Genomic DNA, 20,138 nt, shown 5'->3' on the forward strand with positions numbered 1-20,138 from the left:
GTCAGAGAGATTCTAATATATTAACACCTAATGAAACAATGAATTTCATGTTGCAGTTACTGAAAGAACAACACACATCACTATCTGAAGAATTATATATTACATAGAAAAATCGCACAGAAGAAAGGCATACCGAAATAGAAAATGTCTTATGGTATTTACATAATTATAAAGATTTTAAAAATGAAGATGAAAAAGAAGAAGAAAAAGAAAAAAAAACTAAATTCAAATCTAATTAAGTTTATAGCAAATTTTCTTAAAATTTTTTACTCACAAACCTATCCACATTCAGAAAAATTCGGTTCAGTTATCGAAGATTATGATGACACTAATGTCAATAGTGAAAAGGAATTGTCTCTTGAACAAAAATTAGAATTAACGATATATAAAAAAATTTTCAGCGAACCACAATACAATACAGAAATTAGCTATATCCAAAACCATCCGACGAGAAATCGATTTATTTGAAGATGAGGGATTTAGAGGTAAATACTTGGAAAAACTATATTGCGCATTGCTAACAGTACCACCAACTAGCGTAGATGCCGAAAGAGCGTTTTCGACATCTGGTAATTTTTACACAAAATTACTTTTCAGGCTTAATGACAGTAGAAAGGATGCATTATGCTTTTTAAGATCACATTTCAGAAAGTTGTAATAGTACCCAAGACTGAATAGTGATACTTTCACTTTTTTGTGATTTAAATAAATAAGATGTTTCTTTACTTTTTTGTGATTATATACTGTTATAATTTATAAGTTACAAATTATTTTTTGTGATATTTACACTTTCTAACAAAACTGGCAAATAAAAAAAAGAAACACCTGTGCTTTCTTTCTTTTTCTAAAATTTCTAATACCGGTATTAAAACCGGTATCCCGGTATTAAGATTTAAAAAATACCGAATACCGGTATTGAACTTTTGGTCCGGTATTGCAATCCCTATCTGCATCTTTATTTCAAATTTATACCCGAACATACCACTCACATTGCATACAACTTTGCAGGCTGCGGCCGTGCAAATTCACACATGCATATTGATCTCAATTTACTGCTTTTATTTACTACCTCATGATGTCATCCGTCAGCAAGATCTTGACAATTTAGTAGACCAGTTTCCTTCCCCTTTTATTCTAGTCAGCGACTTCAAAGGACACAATACTTCCTGGCGTTTAGATAGTACAAACTCTCGTAGGTGGCAGTCAAGAAGTTTATTTCTAACAATTGTATCTGCCTGCTCAATACCGAAGGGAAAACGTACTTCCATGAACCCACACGTAGCTTCCATACTCTTGATCCGGCCATATGCTCTCCTGAACTCTTGCCGTTGATGACCTTTGCAGTTATTACAGATCTATATAATAATGATCATTTCCCAGTTATTTCATTCTCAGAGAGAGACAATGTGACTGTACGTCCTCCGTGTTTCCTGTTCCAGCGAGCAGACTGGGATGCATTCATGCTTTTAACAGAAACCATTCAGGCTATGTGTGACAGAGTATTTCAGACATCGCATAAGCATTTAAACATGTCGTTGAAACCATAATGAACCCGCTAATGACACCGTACAAAAGTCCTCCTCATGTCTAAGAAGATGTCGAAGATGATGATGGAACGAAGACTATTGTGACAGTCATAAGAACCAAAAAAGGCTATGGAATATTTTGAGAAAGTACACAACAACAGAAAATCTTGCTGCTTATAAAAGAGCCAAAGCGCTGGCTTGTCTTTCGCGCTTTCGCCATCGTAGTCAGAGGGAATCATGGATATCCTTTGTTTCTTCTATAACATCTTATACTTCTAGTAAGACTTTGTGCTAGTAAGACTGCTAATCTTCAATCCCTGTTTCATAAACTGGAAATATGATGCATTTCGTCCCATTAGATACCATAAAACAGTAAATTTAGGATGTTTGAATTGGAAACGGCCTTGTTTCAAGACCATGATACAAGTCCAAGGCTCGATGGGATGACATGTAACGTGCTTCGTCACTTGAATAAAACTTCGCTTCCCAGTCTGTAATTTTATTTAACAGATTCTGGATGGAACCGATGTACCTTAAACAATGGCGCGAAGCTCCTTACAATTAGTAAACTTTAAAATTTGCTGAAAGCATAATTTTAAAAATATTAAATGGCTACCTTAACGACAGTAACATCCTGTGCCCAAAGCAGTTTGTTTCAGACCAAACCTGTCAACCAACCACGAATTCGTTACAGTAATTGAATTCATCTCTGAAGGATGCATAAATAAAGCAAAAACTGGTGCCGTTTTTCTAGATATACAAAAAGCTTTTGACGAAGTTTGGAAGGATGGATTAGTTCACAGATTAATTAAATATAAAATCCCCCCATCTAATAAAACTAATAGATTCCAATTTTTAAAAAAACAGAAATTTTAAAGTTAAAAACGAATTATCCGAAACCAAAACTATAAAGCCGGACTAACCCAGGGTTCTAAATTAGGACCTGTGCTCTTTCCACACTTCATTCACGACATGCCGAAACAATTTAATTTGCTTAAATGCCGACGACATGGCAATATTGTCCAAAAGTAATAATACAAAGCACATTCGACTAGCTTTAAACAAACACCTCAAATCATTGGAAGAATTGTTCAAAAAACGGAAAATCGAAATCAACGCCTCTAAAAGTGAAGCGATAATGTTCCGTAGAGGAAGCAGAGAACAAAACTTTCAACAACTAGAAATTGGCAAACAACTCATACCATGGTCTCAGCAATGTGAGTATTTAGGAATAATTCTTGATAGAAATTTAAATTTTAAACTGATCTATTAAAAATAAATACCAATGAGCAATGCTAAATCCTCCCTCATAATTTTTCGGAACTCGAGAATGACTTGGGAAGTCAAAATGTTTATTTTCACTGCATATCTTCGTCCAATACTAACATACGCATACCCTGCATGAGCAAAAACAAGCATTAAAATCATAAAATCCCAATACAATCTAACCATCATAAAAATAGTAAACGCTAAATGTTATATGCGAAATACAGATGTCAGAAACGCCCTAATATATCCCTCAGTAGAGTAAGTTATTGAAAAGATCTCCACAATTTTTTATAAGATATACATAATAACGAAAACGAAGCCATAAAGAAAATTAGTTTGTGCAACCACAACCCCAAACACAAGAGACCTAGAAACGTTTTATTGTTTTAAAGTGTGAAACTTAGCTTATTCGGAAATTTGTTTTTTCTTTCTTTTATTAATTTATCAGCATTCAATATCAAACACTCGGATAAATATCTATCAAACTAGAGATACAACTCATAAACACCAATGCGCATTTCTCATCTAACTTTAGCAGTCAATGGTCAAACAGCTCCTTGCACCCACTCTAACCCTCTCCTTCATATCGGCAAGAGGAAATTGTAATCCAAGTCAGTTCAGTTCCAACCGTGCATCTGTAAGCATCAATCATGACTGGAGATTGCCGTTAATCCATCAGAAGATAAGTACTGAGGCAGGAAAATTCCAGAGCTGTCAGTTGCTTTCCCTTGTTGGGCGGAGTTAATATTTTCCTAAATTATGGGTTCCCAAGACATTTTTTTTTGTCGTGTGACTAATTTAAGCCAAATTTTTACGCAGTAGCTTCTGAGGGTAAAGACCCCTGAGGATCCGAGGGCAGAGTCTGACTTCTAGCTCAAATGACGATAGCACACACACACTCGCTTGCACAACCCCTTTTTACAGGGGGGATCATTCACGCACCTCAAGGAAGAGAACAACCATGCCCGAACCAGGACTCTAACCCGGAACACCTAGATCACGGGGAAGACCCGCTACCCCTAGGTCAGGAAGCCGGTCAAAACATTGTTTCGATAGAGATGTGAGTCCACGAATCTCTTCGGACCGTTTAAATGACTCGGCTGAAATACTAAGAAAAATTAAGAATCTTTCCAGAATGATCGGCAATTTTGAATCCTAAAGTTATTTATGGAATAGTCAGTGATTTAAAAATCAATTAAAAATGTAAAAATGGTGAAATATTCATTTATAGAGTACAAATCAAGCAAATCAATTAAAAATGTAAAAATGGTGAAATATTCATTTATAGAGTACAAATCAAGCAAATCAATTACAAAAATTAAATGCAGTAAGTGAAAAGCAAAACATATTGTCGCCACGTAAATAGAACATTTCATAAATTAGATTTAGCAATTTGTTCCCCATCCATTTTAACTAGATGTAGTTTTACAGTGGCGGATTATTTATATAGCAGCGATCACTTTCCCGTTATATTAAATCATTTTAGCAATTCTGTGGGAATTCCTCGAAGACTTGAGCATTTTATATTCAACAATGCCAATGGCAACTTTTCACTCTTAACTCGAAAATTAATTCAGACATGTTGCAAATAGACAACATTGATGCAGTGACCTTTATTTTTACTGATCGTATACTATACCAGTTGATCAATCTAGACACAAAATATCAGGCAAATAGTCCTTAAGCAATGAAAGTCATGGTGGAACGAAAAATATGCGGAAGCATATAAAAAACTAAATCTTGCCTGAAATATCTTCTGTGGATATTCCACAATTAATAACTATTTATATTCCAGAAAGCTAAAAGTATTGCTCGGAGAGTAAATCACCAAAAAAAGATAAAATTATTCCAAAATTATGTTTACACAATTCGGAATAATGCTCCTCCTAATATGATGTGGGAAAAAGTGAGAACAATCGCCAAAAAAATAATGGCACACCTCTGTAACTTTGTTATTTATTATTGCATTTTCACAAAATTGGTACCGACAGAAATAAATTATTCAAGATAACAGGTTTATTTAGACCGAAAAATTAATTAACTGAGTTAATTAACAAAATTAATTCGTATCTCGAAATTTTCCCATTTGATAAATTAAGATTTTTCAATAATTTGATCTGGTATTGCTTTATAAATGTGTGTATCAAATTTCGTGCCGCTACAGTTCTTGAGTTATAGTTAATTTTTTTCGTATAATACTCGGCCCAAAAAGAGGTAAGATCTTGATGGGAGAAGGAAAGAAAAGAAACTAAGGATCATATATTAAGTAAATCTCAGATTTCTAAAAGCAAAAAGAGCATATCTTTCATTTTATTTCACTGAGATTCCAAAAAATTAACCAAATGTGATTCAGATTTATCTTTAGCATTAACATTCGTTTTCAAATTAAAATTAATATTAGATTTTCTGTTCGAAATTTTATCATTTCATTACTTTTCAAAATATTTCAATGCCACTTAGGAATTTCCATTATAAATGAAGTACATTTCTTCCAGTATTTTTAAGTGAAATTTTAATCCATTGCTAAAAAACTAATTCCCATAATGGCATTTTAAGCAAACGAATTTATCAGCCATTAAATAAATGAGAAATTTTTATCTTCACGTTGAAGCGTTTGTTAATAAGATAGTAAATTTATTAAACTAAGGAGAACTTTTTTATTATAAAGATTTAGTTTTAATAGGTTAGACTTAGGTTTCAAACAGATTTCAAGAATTTTTTAATCAGATCAATAAAGTAAAAGTAAATTTAGGATTTTAAACTACAGAAATAAAGGTTTATTCACAAAAGAAAATTCTGCTCATATCATCTGGTTAAATTAACTACATACGGAGTAAAGTTTATGGTGGTGGAGCAATTCCTCATCCGAATTAGCATTAAAAAAATTTCTCTAGAAATATTTTTTTTTAATTTTCTCTTACACAAATTATACAAGGCAAATTGCTGGAATCCTTTAATAATTTGACAATGTGAATTTACTAAATTTCATGTTTTAAAACTTCTTGAAATAAAAAAAGAACTGGTTCGAAATTTTTTCGCATGTCTGTGAAAATGGCAACTCAAAAACTTAGTAAAACGAATAAAATTTCGTATGTGGCCTGTCAGTAAAAAAGAAGAATTTTGAACAATCGAGGCTATTATGCCTGACTGTTCTATCACGTGTATGCGAATATGATAGCTTATAAAGGGCTAGATGCATGAAGAGAGAAAATGATTTATTATCTTGTGGTAATGAGAATGACCTTGGTGTTGCTATTGCTAATCAGACACAATCAAATTAGCGCTAAAGAATAAAGGATAATTATTTAACAATATAATATGAGATATTCAATTAAAATAGATGGCAGAATCAGCCTCAGAACTGATATAAAGGTGAATACATTTACGTCACAAAAGAAGAAAATTATCACAAAATCGGTTATTCATTTTCGGCTTTGATGGACACCACCTCTATAATCTGTATATTAAATTCCTAAAATGAGGTTATTTACAAATGTGATTCATCCAAAGGACAGGCTTTTATTGTTGAGACAGAAAAAGTGAAGATAAATTTTATTTATTTCAATTTTTATGGTAACTATTTTACCACTATTTAACTTAGATTCAATGATTTCATTTCTTTGAGTTACTCTGTCTTAATTTACACTATTCAGGAGAATTATGAAACCATGCTTAAAGAACAAACAAGATATTGATTCCAGCCTAAAAAAATATCTTAAATAAATTTTAAAATATTATTCATTTTAAATCTTTGATAAAAATGCTTGTCAATATGAAAATCAGAAATGTTTAATATATTTGAGTGTCACTTATAAATAAAGCAGTTTTTATCTCCCTTATTTGAAATCCTTATTTCCAACAAGATCTAAAGTACTTAAACTACAGGAATGATGCTTACATTTTAAAATAAAAATTAATAATTTGCATAACTTGAAAATCTAGTCATTGATCATTAAATCTTAGAATCAGAGATAATAAAATATAAATCCAATAACATAGGATTATTTCTATCAATAAGAAATTATTCTTAATATTCTACCTCTTTTATATCAACTGATTAAATATATTTATTATTGATAAGAAAAGATATCCCATTTTATATAAAAATCATTTCATCTGGAAACTATCCAATAGCGATTTTTTAACAGTAGTTAAAACTAACATATCATGAAATCATCATATATCATAGAAACAATTATAAATAATATGCATCCTTTAACAAATAGGCTTGTAGAGGCGTTTCCAATCAACAATGGGAATTTTGCAGTTTTTTGGAAATATTTCTTAAATAATTACAGATGTGCGAGTAATGTTTAGGTTTCCAGTATTTAGTATCCCAGCTTTGCTGTCATGTAAAAATTTTACTATGTTATAATTCCCTTTTTCATCACAGTCTTGTTTAAAAATTTACAATTTTTTTTAAATTAAAAAAATTATTTCATCCATTTGTATAGCAAAATGATATTCTTTGAATAAGTAAAAAATTTCGAGAAATATATAATAGTTTCCGAGATATCACCAAACGTTTTTATGATTCATTTAACATTGGACGTGCCTATTGGTGGCTATTTTCATGACCAGATATCACTTGAGCGAAAAAAATTGGTAGGCGTAGTGGAAAGTTATGAAGATAATTAACTATTAATTAATTAACTATGTTAATTAGTACAGTTAATCAATGTATCTATCTAAACAAACCTGTTTTCTTGAGCCATTTCCATTGACATCAGTTTTGTGAAGATGCGATAATATATAACAAAGTTATAGAGGGGCTTATTACTTTTGTCGACGACTGAATGTATAAATCGGAACATTCTGTATTTAGGCTGAATAAAAACGGACCGAGTTTAGCAGAAATTAAGGAGATAGCGATTAAGCTGGGGAAATCTTTTGAAAAAATATCTTGTGAAGATTCTCACAAACATTTATAACATACAAAAGAAACGAAGAGAGAAAATTATTGAATTTCCGATCTTCAGCCAAAAAATATATAACAGCCTCACTCCCATAAGCGCCAGAAGTAGAAAAAATTCCTTATAAAATGTTACGAACTTGAGTGAAAACTCCAAAAGTAACTTTTTAATATTTTTAATAGAATTTGAGAAGAGGAATATTATCCAGTTATATAGCCGAATCGCTTTAACGAGATGCCTATGCAAGCTTATAGAGAGAAGCTTATGATAGAGTATGACACTACGGCATCTTAAAAGATTAATAAAATATGAAGCACTGAGGAAAATTACAAATTTTTATAAAAAAACCTTTCCCATGCCTAAAAAATTCCAATTTCGGTTAGATGAAATTTTTTTTATATATTTTTCTGTAATATGAAGATGTTCCCTAGAAAAGTATTTTAAAAGTATTTTTTTATTTTATATATTATGAAACTAGCTATTACCCGCGACTTCGTTCGCGTGTACTTCGTTGGTGTGTACTTGAACTTGAAAGAAGTAGGTTATTTGGATTTTTAGCTACAATGGCTTTTATCCCCTATTTCCAGATGAAGTTTCAGTCAGTTAACAGTTGAGAAGCAGTTGCGATGATGCGATTTAGTTCATATTCGAGATTCTAAAGTTCCAGTGCAAAGAAGAGGAACAATAAGACAGATAGTTCCCGCAACACGGAATGGTGAATAAAGGAAAGAGAAACAGAGACCACAACAGAATGTGGTCAATTAAATTAAGAGATGTTGAAGTGCTTCAGTGCTTGAAGAGAAACTTGCAGATTGATCTTGTTTGCAGTAATTTTACCCAAAACATTTTTGAAGGAGATATCTTGCTTATCTAACTGTAAAGTCCACAACTTATCTCTATAATATGTATACTTATTGCACGAGAGAATTATGTGTTCAATATCATTAATACAATTACATGCATGACAAAGGGGATCATTTTGGAGATTAAAACGATTCAACAGTCCTGGTGTTATAATTGTTTTGCTGTTTAGTCTGGCCAAAACAACATCTTCCCACCAATTTTTGGACCAGGAAGATAGTGCTTCAATGCTAGGGATGTCTCCTAAGGCGATGAAATATTTACAGTTTCTATAATTATTGACTGTGATCTGATGCAACTCTTTTTTGAGGCTTGAAATTATATCTTCAGGAGAGATCCATTCAATCCAAGGTGAATTTTGTGTAACTTCTTTGGTTAAGCGATCTGCAAGCTCGTTCCAGATTATATTCGAGTGACCAGGTACCCACAGGAAGGATATTTTTTTATTTAGTTTGGTTAAAGTTTCAACTTTGGAGGCTATATGTTGAATAATTTTTGGCGACTGGATGGAGATATTTTTCAACGATGTAAGCGCAGAGTAGCTATCTGTAAGAATCAGACAATCTTTATCAGGAACAACGAGAACATCTAGTGCTTTAGCAATGGCTAAACTTTCTGCAGTAAAAATGAAACTGACAGGATGGACTCGAAACATGAATTTTTGAATGGAAGAAAAACCAGCAATTGAGGTATGCTGGAGTATTTTGGATGCATCAGTAGCAATGATAAAATGACCAGGAAAGAAATTCCGAATGCATTCATTAAAATAGTTGTTAATTTCAATCAAATACAGATTTTTATTTTGAAATTTAAAATCCGTAAGGAAAATTTCAAAGTGATTAGAGTTATTCGATGGTTTTTCAGGCAAGGTGATAATTTGGCTTTAGAAACGTTTAAATTATTGGGAATAAACGAAATGGATATTTTGTCTTTGGTACTTAATTGAATTTCCTGATTATTATGGGAGTGCTCTGTTAAAAGTGGAGAATGTAAACCATTAGCAATTTGCTTAATTAAAAATTGGGAAGCTAATCTCTTGATTTTTTCAGAAAGAATTTTCTGAGAAGCAATTTTCAGAGGAACATTCGGGGTCCATTTTGGGAGTCCTAAAGCAATTCTCAGGGCAATAGTTTGAATTGTATTGCATGCTTTAAATTGAGTCTCGGAAAACCTGTTGATTACTGTGCAACCATAATTAAAAATGCTGAAAATGCTATTATTTGTTATATTAATATCTTTAGTTCTGGGGCCATGGTTTTTTGATGCAAATATCTTGAGACCATTTATATTTTTAAGTGCATGATTTCTAAGATTTTTAAAGATAAATGAATTTTGATTCTTATTAGAAAAATGAATGCCAAAAAATTTAATCATTTCATTCCAGTTTAAAGTGTGTCCCGCAAAAGAAATGCGTGGATACATTGCAATTTTTTTCTTAGACAATTCAGCTATTGCACTTTTCTCTGGAGTAATTTCTAGTTTCCAGTAATTGAACCACTTGTATATGTTTTCCATTGTGTTTTGTATTTTTTTGATAATGATTTCCCATGAATGATGGTTACAGAAGACAAAAGTATCCGCAAAGAGAGTACATTCGACTCCTTCCTCTAATGTTTCGTAGAAGTCGTGCATAAAGATAACGAACAGGGTGAAAGAACACTGCTTTGAGGTAACCCTTTGTTCAGTGTCCTGTTACTAGACAGGGAGTGCCTCCAGCGAATCTGGAATGTTCTCGATCGAAGGAAGTTGGACAACCACTTTGCCATGTTGCCTGTTATGCCAAGCAGTAAGCATTTTAAAATAAGGCTGTCTATATGAATAGAATCATATGCACTTTTGATATCGAGATTCACACCAATGAAGTATTTTTTTTGTTCGTGAGTTCCAGTGATTTTTGCCTGAATCTCTGAAGGGTCTCTGAAGGGCATGTGAAGCTTTTTGTTACAAGTTAGATAGTAAGTAATGCGTTGAGTGATGATACATTCAAAGACTTTGCAAAAAACTGAGGTTAGGGCAATGGGCCGATAGGAAGAAACTTTGGTTTTGTCTTTGTTAGGTTTCGGAATCGGAATAATTAGAGCGTGTTTCCATTGTTTGGGGTGTCAGCTGAATCAAATTGATGTTGATATAGTTTCAAAATAATTTGAAGTTGATTGTTGTTGAGATTTTTGAACCAGATGGCTGGGATGTTGTCAGCTCCAGGAGTAGAGTTTTTAGTTTTATGGATTGCTTTCTGAAGTTCCCAGATTTCGAATTTACTGTTGAGGAAGGAATTTATTCCAGAGAACTCTAAGGGAATAGGTTCCATATTTGTATTTTGGTTAGAAAAAGTCTTTGCAAATAATTTACTTTGATGAGCAGGATCGCAAATACAGCGATTGTTTTGTATAATAATGTTGTTGTGTTTAGAGTTCAGATTTGTGTGATTCGAAAGCTTATTTAGAATTTTAAAAAACATTTTTGGATTACGAGATATTGTGCAAATTTTTTCCCAATATTCTCTTTTCGCCTTTTTAACATGAAAACGAAACCGACTTGCAAATTTTTTTATATTTCATCTAATCTGTTTCAGAAATGTTTCTGATAGCTTTTTTTCCGAAAGTACTTGAGCTTTTCATAATTATGGCAAGAAAGGTTCCACCAAGGAGGATAAGACTTATGCGACAAAAGTTTAAATGAAGTATTTTGGGTTATTATCTTAGTTGCGTTCACCTTAATTCCTTCAATGGAACATTGGTTGGCATTATTAAAAAATTAGTGTGTTTGTTGTGTGATCCTCGTCCAATTAATTGTTTTTAAGTTTCAACTGGCATTTTCTATAACTGGCCAGGAAACAACTATCGGGTTGTGATCGCTATCGAAAGTTGAATCCATTACAAAACAAGTTGTTTGATTATGAATATCAGATGAACATAAGAGTTAGATCTAAGATAGATTGAGATCTAAAGGAACTGTGAGTTGGAATAGTTGTATTGAGAATTATGAAATGTGAATAGGTTAGCCAATCAACGAAATCGTTGCTCAAAGCTGATGAACGGGATGCTTTCCAAAGAGTATGGTGCAAATTAAAATCGCCGAAGATGAAAGTAGGTAAAGTTAGAGAATCAAAGAAGTGTTTTTCTTGGTCAATATCAAAACCTTGTGGAGCAAATAGATTAATAATGCAGAGGCGGCGGTAGCAGGGGGCCAAAGGGGCAATTGCCCCCTGTCGGCAGCCTATTGCCCCCTGTCGGCAGCCTATTGCCCCCCCCCTCCCCCGTCGGCGAGAAATTCAGAGTTTCGTCGGCAAAAGTGTTCACCCTTTCAAAATGGTTGTAGAGAGTTGAGCATTATCAATATGATTATTTAAAATCCACCTTAAAGTTAATATATTGTAAACAATCGAAATATCCAGGTAATGGTTAAAGTGTTTGGCTATATTTGGCAAAATCGATTGGGGGTAGATCAATAATCAATAGAGTGGTACGTCAATAATATGCCGTATTTTACGGACAAGTTTTGATACACCAAACTAAGAACTGAATGCAATGGATGTCGAAGACGTTAAGTTCGCAGATTTTCAGATATCTGATTCAAATGTCTTTCATTAAGCTTATAATTGTACTACTTGTGGCAATATAACCGACAAGGTAACAAGTGAATAATATATTGACAAGGTGATATTCTCATTTCTCTAGCAATTTTTGGTTGGTCGACTAAACTCAATACGGTGAGTGCCGAAGATGTTAAATCTGCAGATTTTCAGACATTTGATTGAAATGTCGTTCACTTAGCTTATAATTTGCATTAGATTTGGCAATATATCCGACAAGTGAATAAGATACCGCATTCTGCCGATAACTTTTGGGCGGCCGACTATGAACTAAATATGATGAAGTTCGAAGAATATATCCATAGATTTTTCAGACATTTGATTCAAATGAATCTTTTAATTTGCACTACTTTTGGCAATATACCGACAAGACGACATGTGTATAAAACATAAGACATGTCGCATTTTGTCAAGAAATGTTGATCGGTTGACTAAGAATTCAATGCGAAGGGATGTCGACGAGTCCAAATTCTCAGTCATTTTATTTAAATGTCATAATGTTCATTCAGCATATAATTTATACTATGTTTAGCAGAATAGTCAATAATCTGGCAAATGAATACGGCGTCACATTTTTTCCGATTAATCTTTATCCTTTGGCTAACATTTTATCATAGATTATGAAAAAAAGATGTGGAATTATTAGAGAAATTGAAACTTTTATATTATTCATGAATAGGACGATAAAGTTGTTTTCCATAATTCATAATTCAAATCCAAGTTCTAAAATTAATCATAATCTTATTCATATAATTATTACTTCCTCGGTAACGAATTGATAAATTTAGTTTATTCGTTTCACTATGAGAATTGTCTGACTAAAATCTAGTTAATGGTTAAACTAAATTAAAAAAAAACACTGTTTTCTTTTGACACTATTGTGAATAGGCATGCTAAGAAGAGTTATTTTGCTGTAACCAAATTATGTGAATTCATTATAAATCACTGGAGTAAGTAAATTGTATAATTGTAAATTAAATCCATTCAACAATAAAATATCTGTTTTCTTTTGCAATCTAATTTACCAAGCTACAACTATTACACTAAAGAAATATTACCGACTGCAGTTGACGCCAAAAAAAATATTTTGGGTATGGTAGCTTTTTAGCTACACTAAAAGTGTTTATCCAAGTATGCACTAATTTTTTAAAATAAATTATTACCTAAATCTTTAAGACTCTGCATTCAATATTATGACTATGTAATCGGAGAACGTATCATTTATATATACTTTTCTTTCAATTACTATTATCGGCAAAAAGCCTATAATTTCAGAATTGCAATAACAATCGTTGGTAATAACTACAAAGGGCTCAGATATTTGTAAGGATATTAAAAAATCGCCTTGTGTACTAAGAGTAGTTTAACATCTTTTGATAATGTAATGACGTTCTAGTCTAGTTCAATATGGATTTAAAAATTTATTGAAAGAGGAGAAAAGATGATAGAATGAAATAGAAAGATTAACAAGCAATAGAAGTGAAAATGACAGCAACGAATTTTGGAAACATGAAATTCGATTCCAGACACATGTGTTGTGTCTGGAATCGAATTTCAAACAAACTGTTTGAAATTGAAAATCGAATTTCAAACAAACTGTTTGAAATAGCAAGAGCTAGCTTCTTCAAACAGACAAACTGTTTGAAGAAGCTAGCTCTTGCTATTTTAACCATTTTTTCATTTAATTTTGCCTGCAAATAATTATTTAGAGATGAATAACATTAAAGACTCAGAAACTGTTGGGCCGATGGCACCCAATTCAGCATACATTCTGTTAAAAGTAACACCTTACAATCTTAATATAAGATGTTTGTCATCTAATCTGCAATAACAGAAGGCACACTAATGTTACTTTAATTTAAATTGCACATAACTAAGACATTTACTACTATACAGTGCAAGATGAGTTTGTGAATTGTTAGTATTTTTATTGTTTTCCTAAATTTTTAATAGACTTTGAATAAAGATGTCTTGATAAAAAGATGATTAAAATAGTTATTCTTAGAATATTCATAAATAACACTTTAACCTCTTGATATACGAATTTACTCAATTTCCTGATCCTCCTCATTTGGGACAATTATCGTTATCTTAATCCCCAGAAAAATATAAGGGCATTTGAGGTAATGATGCGTTTTCAAGTAATTTTAGCGTTTTAAATTACTTAATACTTTCACTTAATTGCAGATTAAAAATTAAAAATTAAATAATTCCATACGCGAGTTAGACTCGCCATTGTATATGGAGAGGTTAAAAAAAGCCTATGCATGCACCTGAGGGGATAAACTCACCTTTTGGTAGGAATATTAGCTTGTAATAACTTCGAATTAAGAAGGTACTTAATAATACATAGAATAGTCAGAAAGTATATAAATAAAAATGAAGATAGGTGAATTCATGTTCAAGATCTAATTTTTTTTCAAATAAAATGCATTGATTTTTTAAGCCTAAATATATATAGAAAAATAAATCAAAGGATGATCTAACGTTTAAGCAGTAAATTTTTCATAAGAATATTTTTCATGTCTTACATAAAATAGTAAGTTTGTACATATATTTACAAAATATTTCTCCTGCCTTCTTAAAAAACAAGATATTGTATCTTTTCTGCTTTTTATACTGTTCGTGTCCGAACTATAGTAAATTTTTATTGAGTGCGCGCACTTATTCTCCTCGGATTCGAAACACATCTTAATTCTTGCTCGTCGTTGCAATTCTTACTTAACAAATATTTTACGTAGGGGACTAAACAGAAAAATCAGTTTTTGAAGAAAACATCGAATATTTTTTATTTATTATTCTGTATTTCTAAAATAGTTACTTTTATAAAACTTTTTGTTTCAACATTCATTTTATATAGCTTCTGATATAAAATAGTGAGAGTATGCATTTGTCCATTCTGGTACAATCTGTGTTTTTATCTATATACTACAATCTAGAGTAGAATATGACTATATTTTTTTCTAAATTAGATCTCAGAGAAATTAAATCTCAAGAGTCTCATAAAAAATAGACTCAAATATTGACAATTTTTTAATGGTTAATAAAAAAAAGTAAGAACCGTTTTTTTTTTTTTTTTACAAATACCTTTATAAAGTTTAACAATGAAAAAAAGGATCAGCATCTGAATAAAAATGAATTAAATAATATTTGATTTTCTTTAATTAAATGTAATATTAATTATTAAGAGTTATTTTGATGCCAAATTAGAGATATGGTGTTTGCCCCCTGTCGGATTTGTCTTGCCCCCCTTCCGTCGGCAAATCTCTACCGCCACCTCTGTAATAATGTTGAATTTAATATTCTGGGATTGCACTTCAACTGCAAAAAGCTCTAAGTTAAAATCTTCTCTAATATTGTTGGGAATTATTCTACCGGACATGTTAGCGGGAATGCCAATTAGAAGACCACTACCCGGTCTATTTTGCCTGTGTGTACGGAAAAAAAAAATTTTGTTCGCAAAGGAAAAAATATCAGTTTCGGAAAGAAAAGTCTTTTGAAAGACCCAAAAGGAAGAGGTAGAAAAAGGAGGAATTAAAAGCCAGAGCTTTTTCCCTTTAATTCCCCTGCAATTCCATTGCAGAAAGATAATTAAAAAAGACAGTAAAAAGGATTAGTAGAAACTGCTCCCAGCTTGGGACTTTAAAAGGAACAAAAAGCAAAAGGGATTCGAAAAGCAGGCACGAAAATTCGAACTCGAATTTTGTAAAGGAGGAAAAGAAATTCCAGGGTTTAGAAACACGCAAAACAAAAACAAAAAAAGAAAAACGAGTAGAATTCAACCAAAAAATTTTTTTTTTTTTTTTTTTAAAGTTAAACTTGAAGGACCACCTGCAACCCATTGCATCGGAATGCCCGTAGTTTGAGTCACAACGTTTGTAGCTTTTTTTTTCTCCCGGGAGATTTGTTTGATTCTCCTTGACTAAACATGCTCGCATGCTGATTGAGCATGCTGGCAACACTTTGCAGTAATTTTTCTACAGTTTTTTCAAAACATTTCAATGAGCATATTTGTTTGTTGTTTTAATTTCTCTGTGATATTTTTAACTATAGCTTCGATTTTTTGGTTTACAGTTACCTTGACTTCACTTACAGATATGTTTGATTTGACTGTGTTAGAATAACTTGATTTTGAAGACTTTTGAAAGAGGCGTCTGGCTTCTCCAGTCCTTAGGTGGTTTCGACATTTAAATTCAGGTATTTGTCGTTCTCTGAATGTAATGGGAACAAGCTTTCGATGTCGCTGAGTGCGGACCTTGGCAATTTATGCACTTTTCGGGACTTTGTTATTGGCCATCATGTGTTTCACCACATACGTATATGACAGATCTGTTTGGAGCAAATTCGTGTTGGAAACATAAAGCTGCGACATTTCAGGCATTGTCGGGGTTTATCAACAAATTTCTGGATTTTTTGCTTCGTAAACCAAATTTTAAAAGATTTTGGTAACGCAGTGCCAAGTATTGTCACGATGACAGGAGAGGAGTCTCGAGTCGAGTTGGATTTGACATATCTTCTCATTTCAAGGATTTCTACATCATTATTATGTATTAATTCCCCCGCCAACTCTTCAAGCGAAGTTTGAGTGGGTATATCAAATATTAAGAATCTGTCTGTCACATTTTCCTAAATGACATCGGTCGAGACGGGGATGTCAAGAATTTTTTTTAAGCTTAAAATTTGGACAGCGCACACGGGATCCGATGTTGTGAAAATGATCTTTCCCTGCCTTGTAAATTTCAAATTCAAAATGTTGCTGTGCCGATTTATGTGCTGTTTAATGAAGGTTTGTATAAGGAATGGATTCAATCGAGGGAGTTTAGATGCAGCATCTCTGTTGGACACAATAATGTTTATTTCCTCATTGTCTTTGGCCAATACGGATAATGAGTTCGTTAGTGAATTTTCCACTCTTAAAGAAATTTTCATTTGAAGTATGATGCATTTTAATGTTTGCCGAAGCCTGCATTATTGTAGTATCATTTTCAGTAGACGAGTCCGAAACGATAACAGCTGAGTGACGTTGCAGCTCTTGAATAAATAAATATAAATACAAGAAATTAGTGCAAAAGAAAATCTTACCAAATATCCAGAAGTTAAATACAAAAAGGTGAGCGAAACAAAATTAATTAGCAAAAAAAAAAAAAAAACTTTGATAGTACACAGCAAATGAAGTTTCTATCCGCATTTTTTCATCAAAATTCTTTGGTGTGTATGTATGAGAACTAACGGTCTGATCAAAATATAAAATGTTATCAAACCGTATCATTATAGTGCTGTTGAAAGCAGAGTCTGATATTATATAATCAAAAAACTTGTAAATGATTGAAAAAGACCTACGGGAAAATTTCAACATTTATTTTTATTCTAATACCATAATGTATACAACATTAAGCCCTGTTTGGCCTTGGGATTTGTTGATCGTCATTTTAAAAGCCCATTTTAAGGGAAATTGCAACCTCTTGAAACAAAATGGCAAGATTTTTGGAATAAAAGATATGCGGGGAATTAAAACGCTGTCTCCTTTAACTGCTCCTATAATAATGGTAGCTTTTATAATATTACAGCCAAGCTCTCTGATACGAAGCCTGGTGCCGTTGCACGGTACATCAAGATTTCGCATCAGCAGAGCTGGAACGTCAAATTTAAGCTCCAGCTTATGCGAAGACGCACCTGTTAACTCTGAGGAGTTGATAAATTCAACGGGGTAGGCAGTACTATAGTCATTAGCCATCACAGTTTCTATGGATGTGTATAGTTTTGAATTTCCAATGATCATGTCTATATTTTTTTGTTTATTTTATTGACACTCGTTCTTTGGCGACAGCTCTGCCGTCTCACATAACCATTATTCATTATTTATATTAACCTCCAAATTGGAAAAAACTTGCATGGTAATTTCATCTACTGTAGCCACTGGATAGGAAAATTCTTCTGAAAATAGAATTATCCAATCTGCATCCGTTTCTAGACGACCCTCTACAATATGCAGAATCTTATTTGTAAAGACACCTGATTCATGGTCGTTGTACAGTTGCACGCGCATGTTGCTCGTATGACTCGTATGATGGAGCTTGTCAGTCCTAGACCACAGAGGCGACGCCTTGAGACATGCGTTTATTTCATCCGCCGGTATGGCCCTCTCAATAACTGTCAGTGTCTGTTTAAAATCGCCTGCGAGCAAAATGATAACGCCGCCCATCACCGCCTGGTTTCCACGGATGTCCTGCAGTTTTTGCTTTAACGCCTCTAATGCATGCTTGTGTTACATTGTGTACTCGTTCCATACTATTAACTTGCACTGCTGTAAAAGAACTCCCTGGGCGCGGTTTTTGGTGATGTTGCATGTCAGGGTATCTACGCTTGCAAGATTAAGCATCAATTTGGAAACGGAATGTGCAGTACGACCACCGTTAAGCAAAGTTGCAGCAATGATCGAGGAAGCTACAGCCAGAGCTATATTGCGGTTCTTGTGGAGTTGGGATAGCAGAGATTTAGCACAAATGCCTTACCCGTACCCCCTGGTACGTCAAGAAAGAATAATCCCTCCTCCCCACTATTACTCGGTGCAGAATCGTTTCGTAGACTTGACGCTACTTGGGAAGTAACCGTAGTGTGATTTCATTAAATTGCTCTTCTAAGACCGCTGTGTCGTAGTTTAGCTCCTTCACAACTTCGCTTGATAATACCCCTCTTTGCTGCGGTGTTGGTAGGTCGAAATCAGAGACATTTTCCAGAGAGACATTTTCATTTTATCCTCAATCAATACCAAAGTTCCGTTAATGATTAGGTCATTTGAGTGCAATCCAGCCTATGCACGATATCTTCTTATAAAGCGTCTTTGTATGTATCTCACGACTGGAGGGAGTTTGACAGTCCGCAAGTGCTCACTAAAATTACAAACAGGTCTTCTAGCTACATTCATAGCCTGAGCTTTATTACTCCTCTTCGAAAGATTAGATTTGCATTTTCTGGGAATTTCGAAAAAGAATAAAATAATAACAAATAAAAAAAATTTAAACTAACCTAAAAAAACGATGTACTTAAAACTAAATAAATTTATTAAAAGTATATGATAAAACAAAATAGAAAATCAAATCCGAATTTCTTTAAAATAAAGTCAAGTCTATTTTATTTATCAATCGAGTTTGAGATAGCTACAACAGTGTAATACATATAATTTTTAAACTTTTAATAAAAATGAAAATATAGTTGTCAACAATCAGAACACGCTACGCATACGTGAATTTCCCACACCAGTTAGGGTAACACAATGCAGATTAGAAATTTTATTTATTTCCTTTATTCTGTTTTATTTTAATTTAAAAATACTTCAGAATGAATCCGAAAGATCGATTAATTAACAATTTTTAATTTTCAATACATCAAACACTAAGAAAATGAACAGAATCATTTGAAATAATCGATCGAAAACATTTTCAGCCTAGTCTCTTTAGCTGGGAAAGAAAAACAACTAAAGCCCTACTCATTTGGCGATTGGAAAATGAAGATTTTTGGCGGTAAAGTTAATTTTTAATTAATAAAAAATTAACCACTCAGTTAACCGGAACAAATAGTAGCCAATGTCCTATTCCAGACTATAATCTATCCCTGTACTAAATTTCATCCAATTCCGTTCAGCCGTTCTGGCGTGATTGACTAACAAACATCCATCCATCTATCTATCCAAACTTTCACTATTTAAAATAGTAGTATTGTTACAAAATTTCCGGGTTCGTTTGGATAGTGGAAGTTATATGGTGTGGAGAACGCTCAATCAGCAGGCGGCAGTAGAAAAAAACAACAAAGTTTATTTACACGAAGACAGGACAGGACAGCACAAAGACGACAACTATATACAGCATAGACAAGGCAATTATCTTCAGCCGAGACGTGCACACAACAAGACTCTACTGCAGACAATAGCGCACAGTTTAGTTCAGCACTAGCTTGACTCCGTCGCTCATCTTCTAATCT

The 20,138-nt window shown here is 32.9% G+C and overlaps 1 protein-coding gene across 1 annotated transcript; it reads right to left on the minus strand.

Moving 5' to 3' along the window:
• Positions 1-17,523: 17,523 nt before the first annotated feature.
• LOC129959421 (uncharacterized) lies at positions 17,524-17,940 on the minus strand. The gene has a single exon (XM_056072244.1). The coding sequence runs from the start codon at positions 17,938-17,940 to the stop codon at positions 17,524-17,526; it is 417 nt and encodes a 138-aa protein (XP_055928219.1).
• Positions 17,941-20,138: the final 2,198 nt, after the last annotated feature.

Source organism: Argiope bruennichi, chromosome X1 (assembly GCF_947563725.1).
Source record: "Argiope bruennichi chromosome X1, qqArgBrue1.1, whole genome shotgun sequence".
In the NCBI taxonomy this organism is placed as follows: Eukaryota; Metazoa; Arthropoda; class Arachnida; order Araneae; family Araneidae; genus Argiope; species Argiope bruennichi.

Bases quoted from the DNA above. Each gene is read 5' to 3' on its own strand.
- LOC129959421 (XM_056072244.1), bottom strand. From the start codon at position 17,940: ATGATCATTGGAAATTCAAAACTATACACATCCATAGAAACTGTGATG.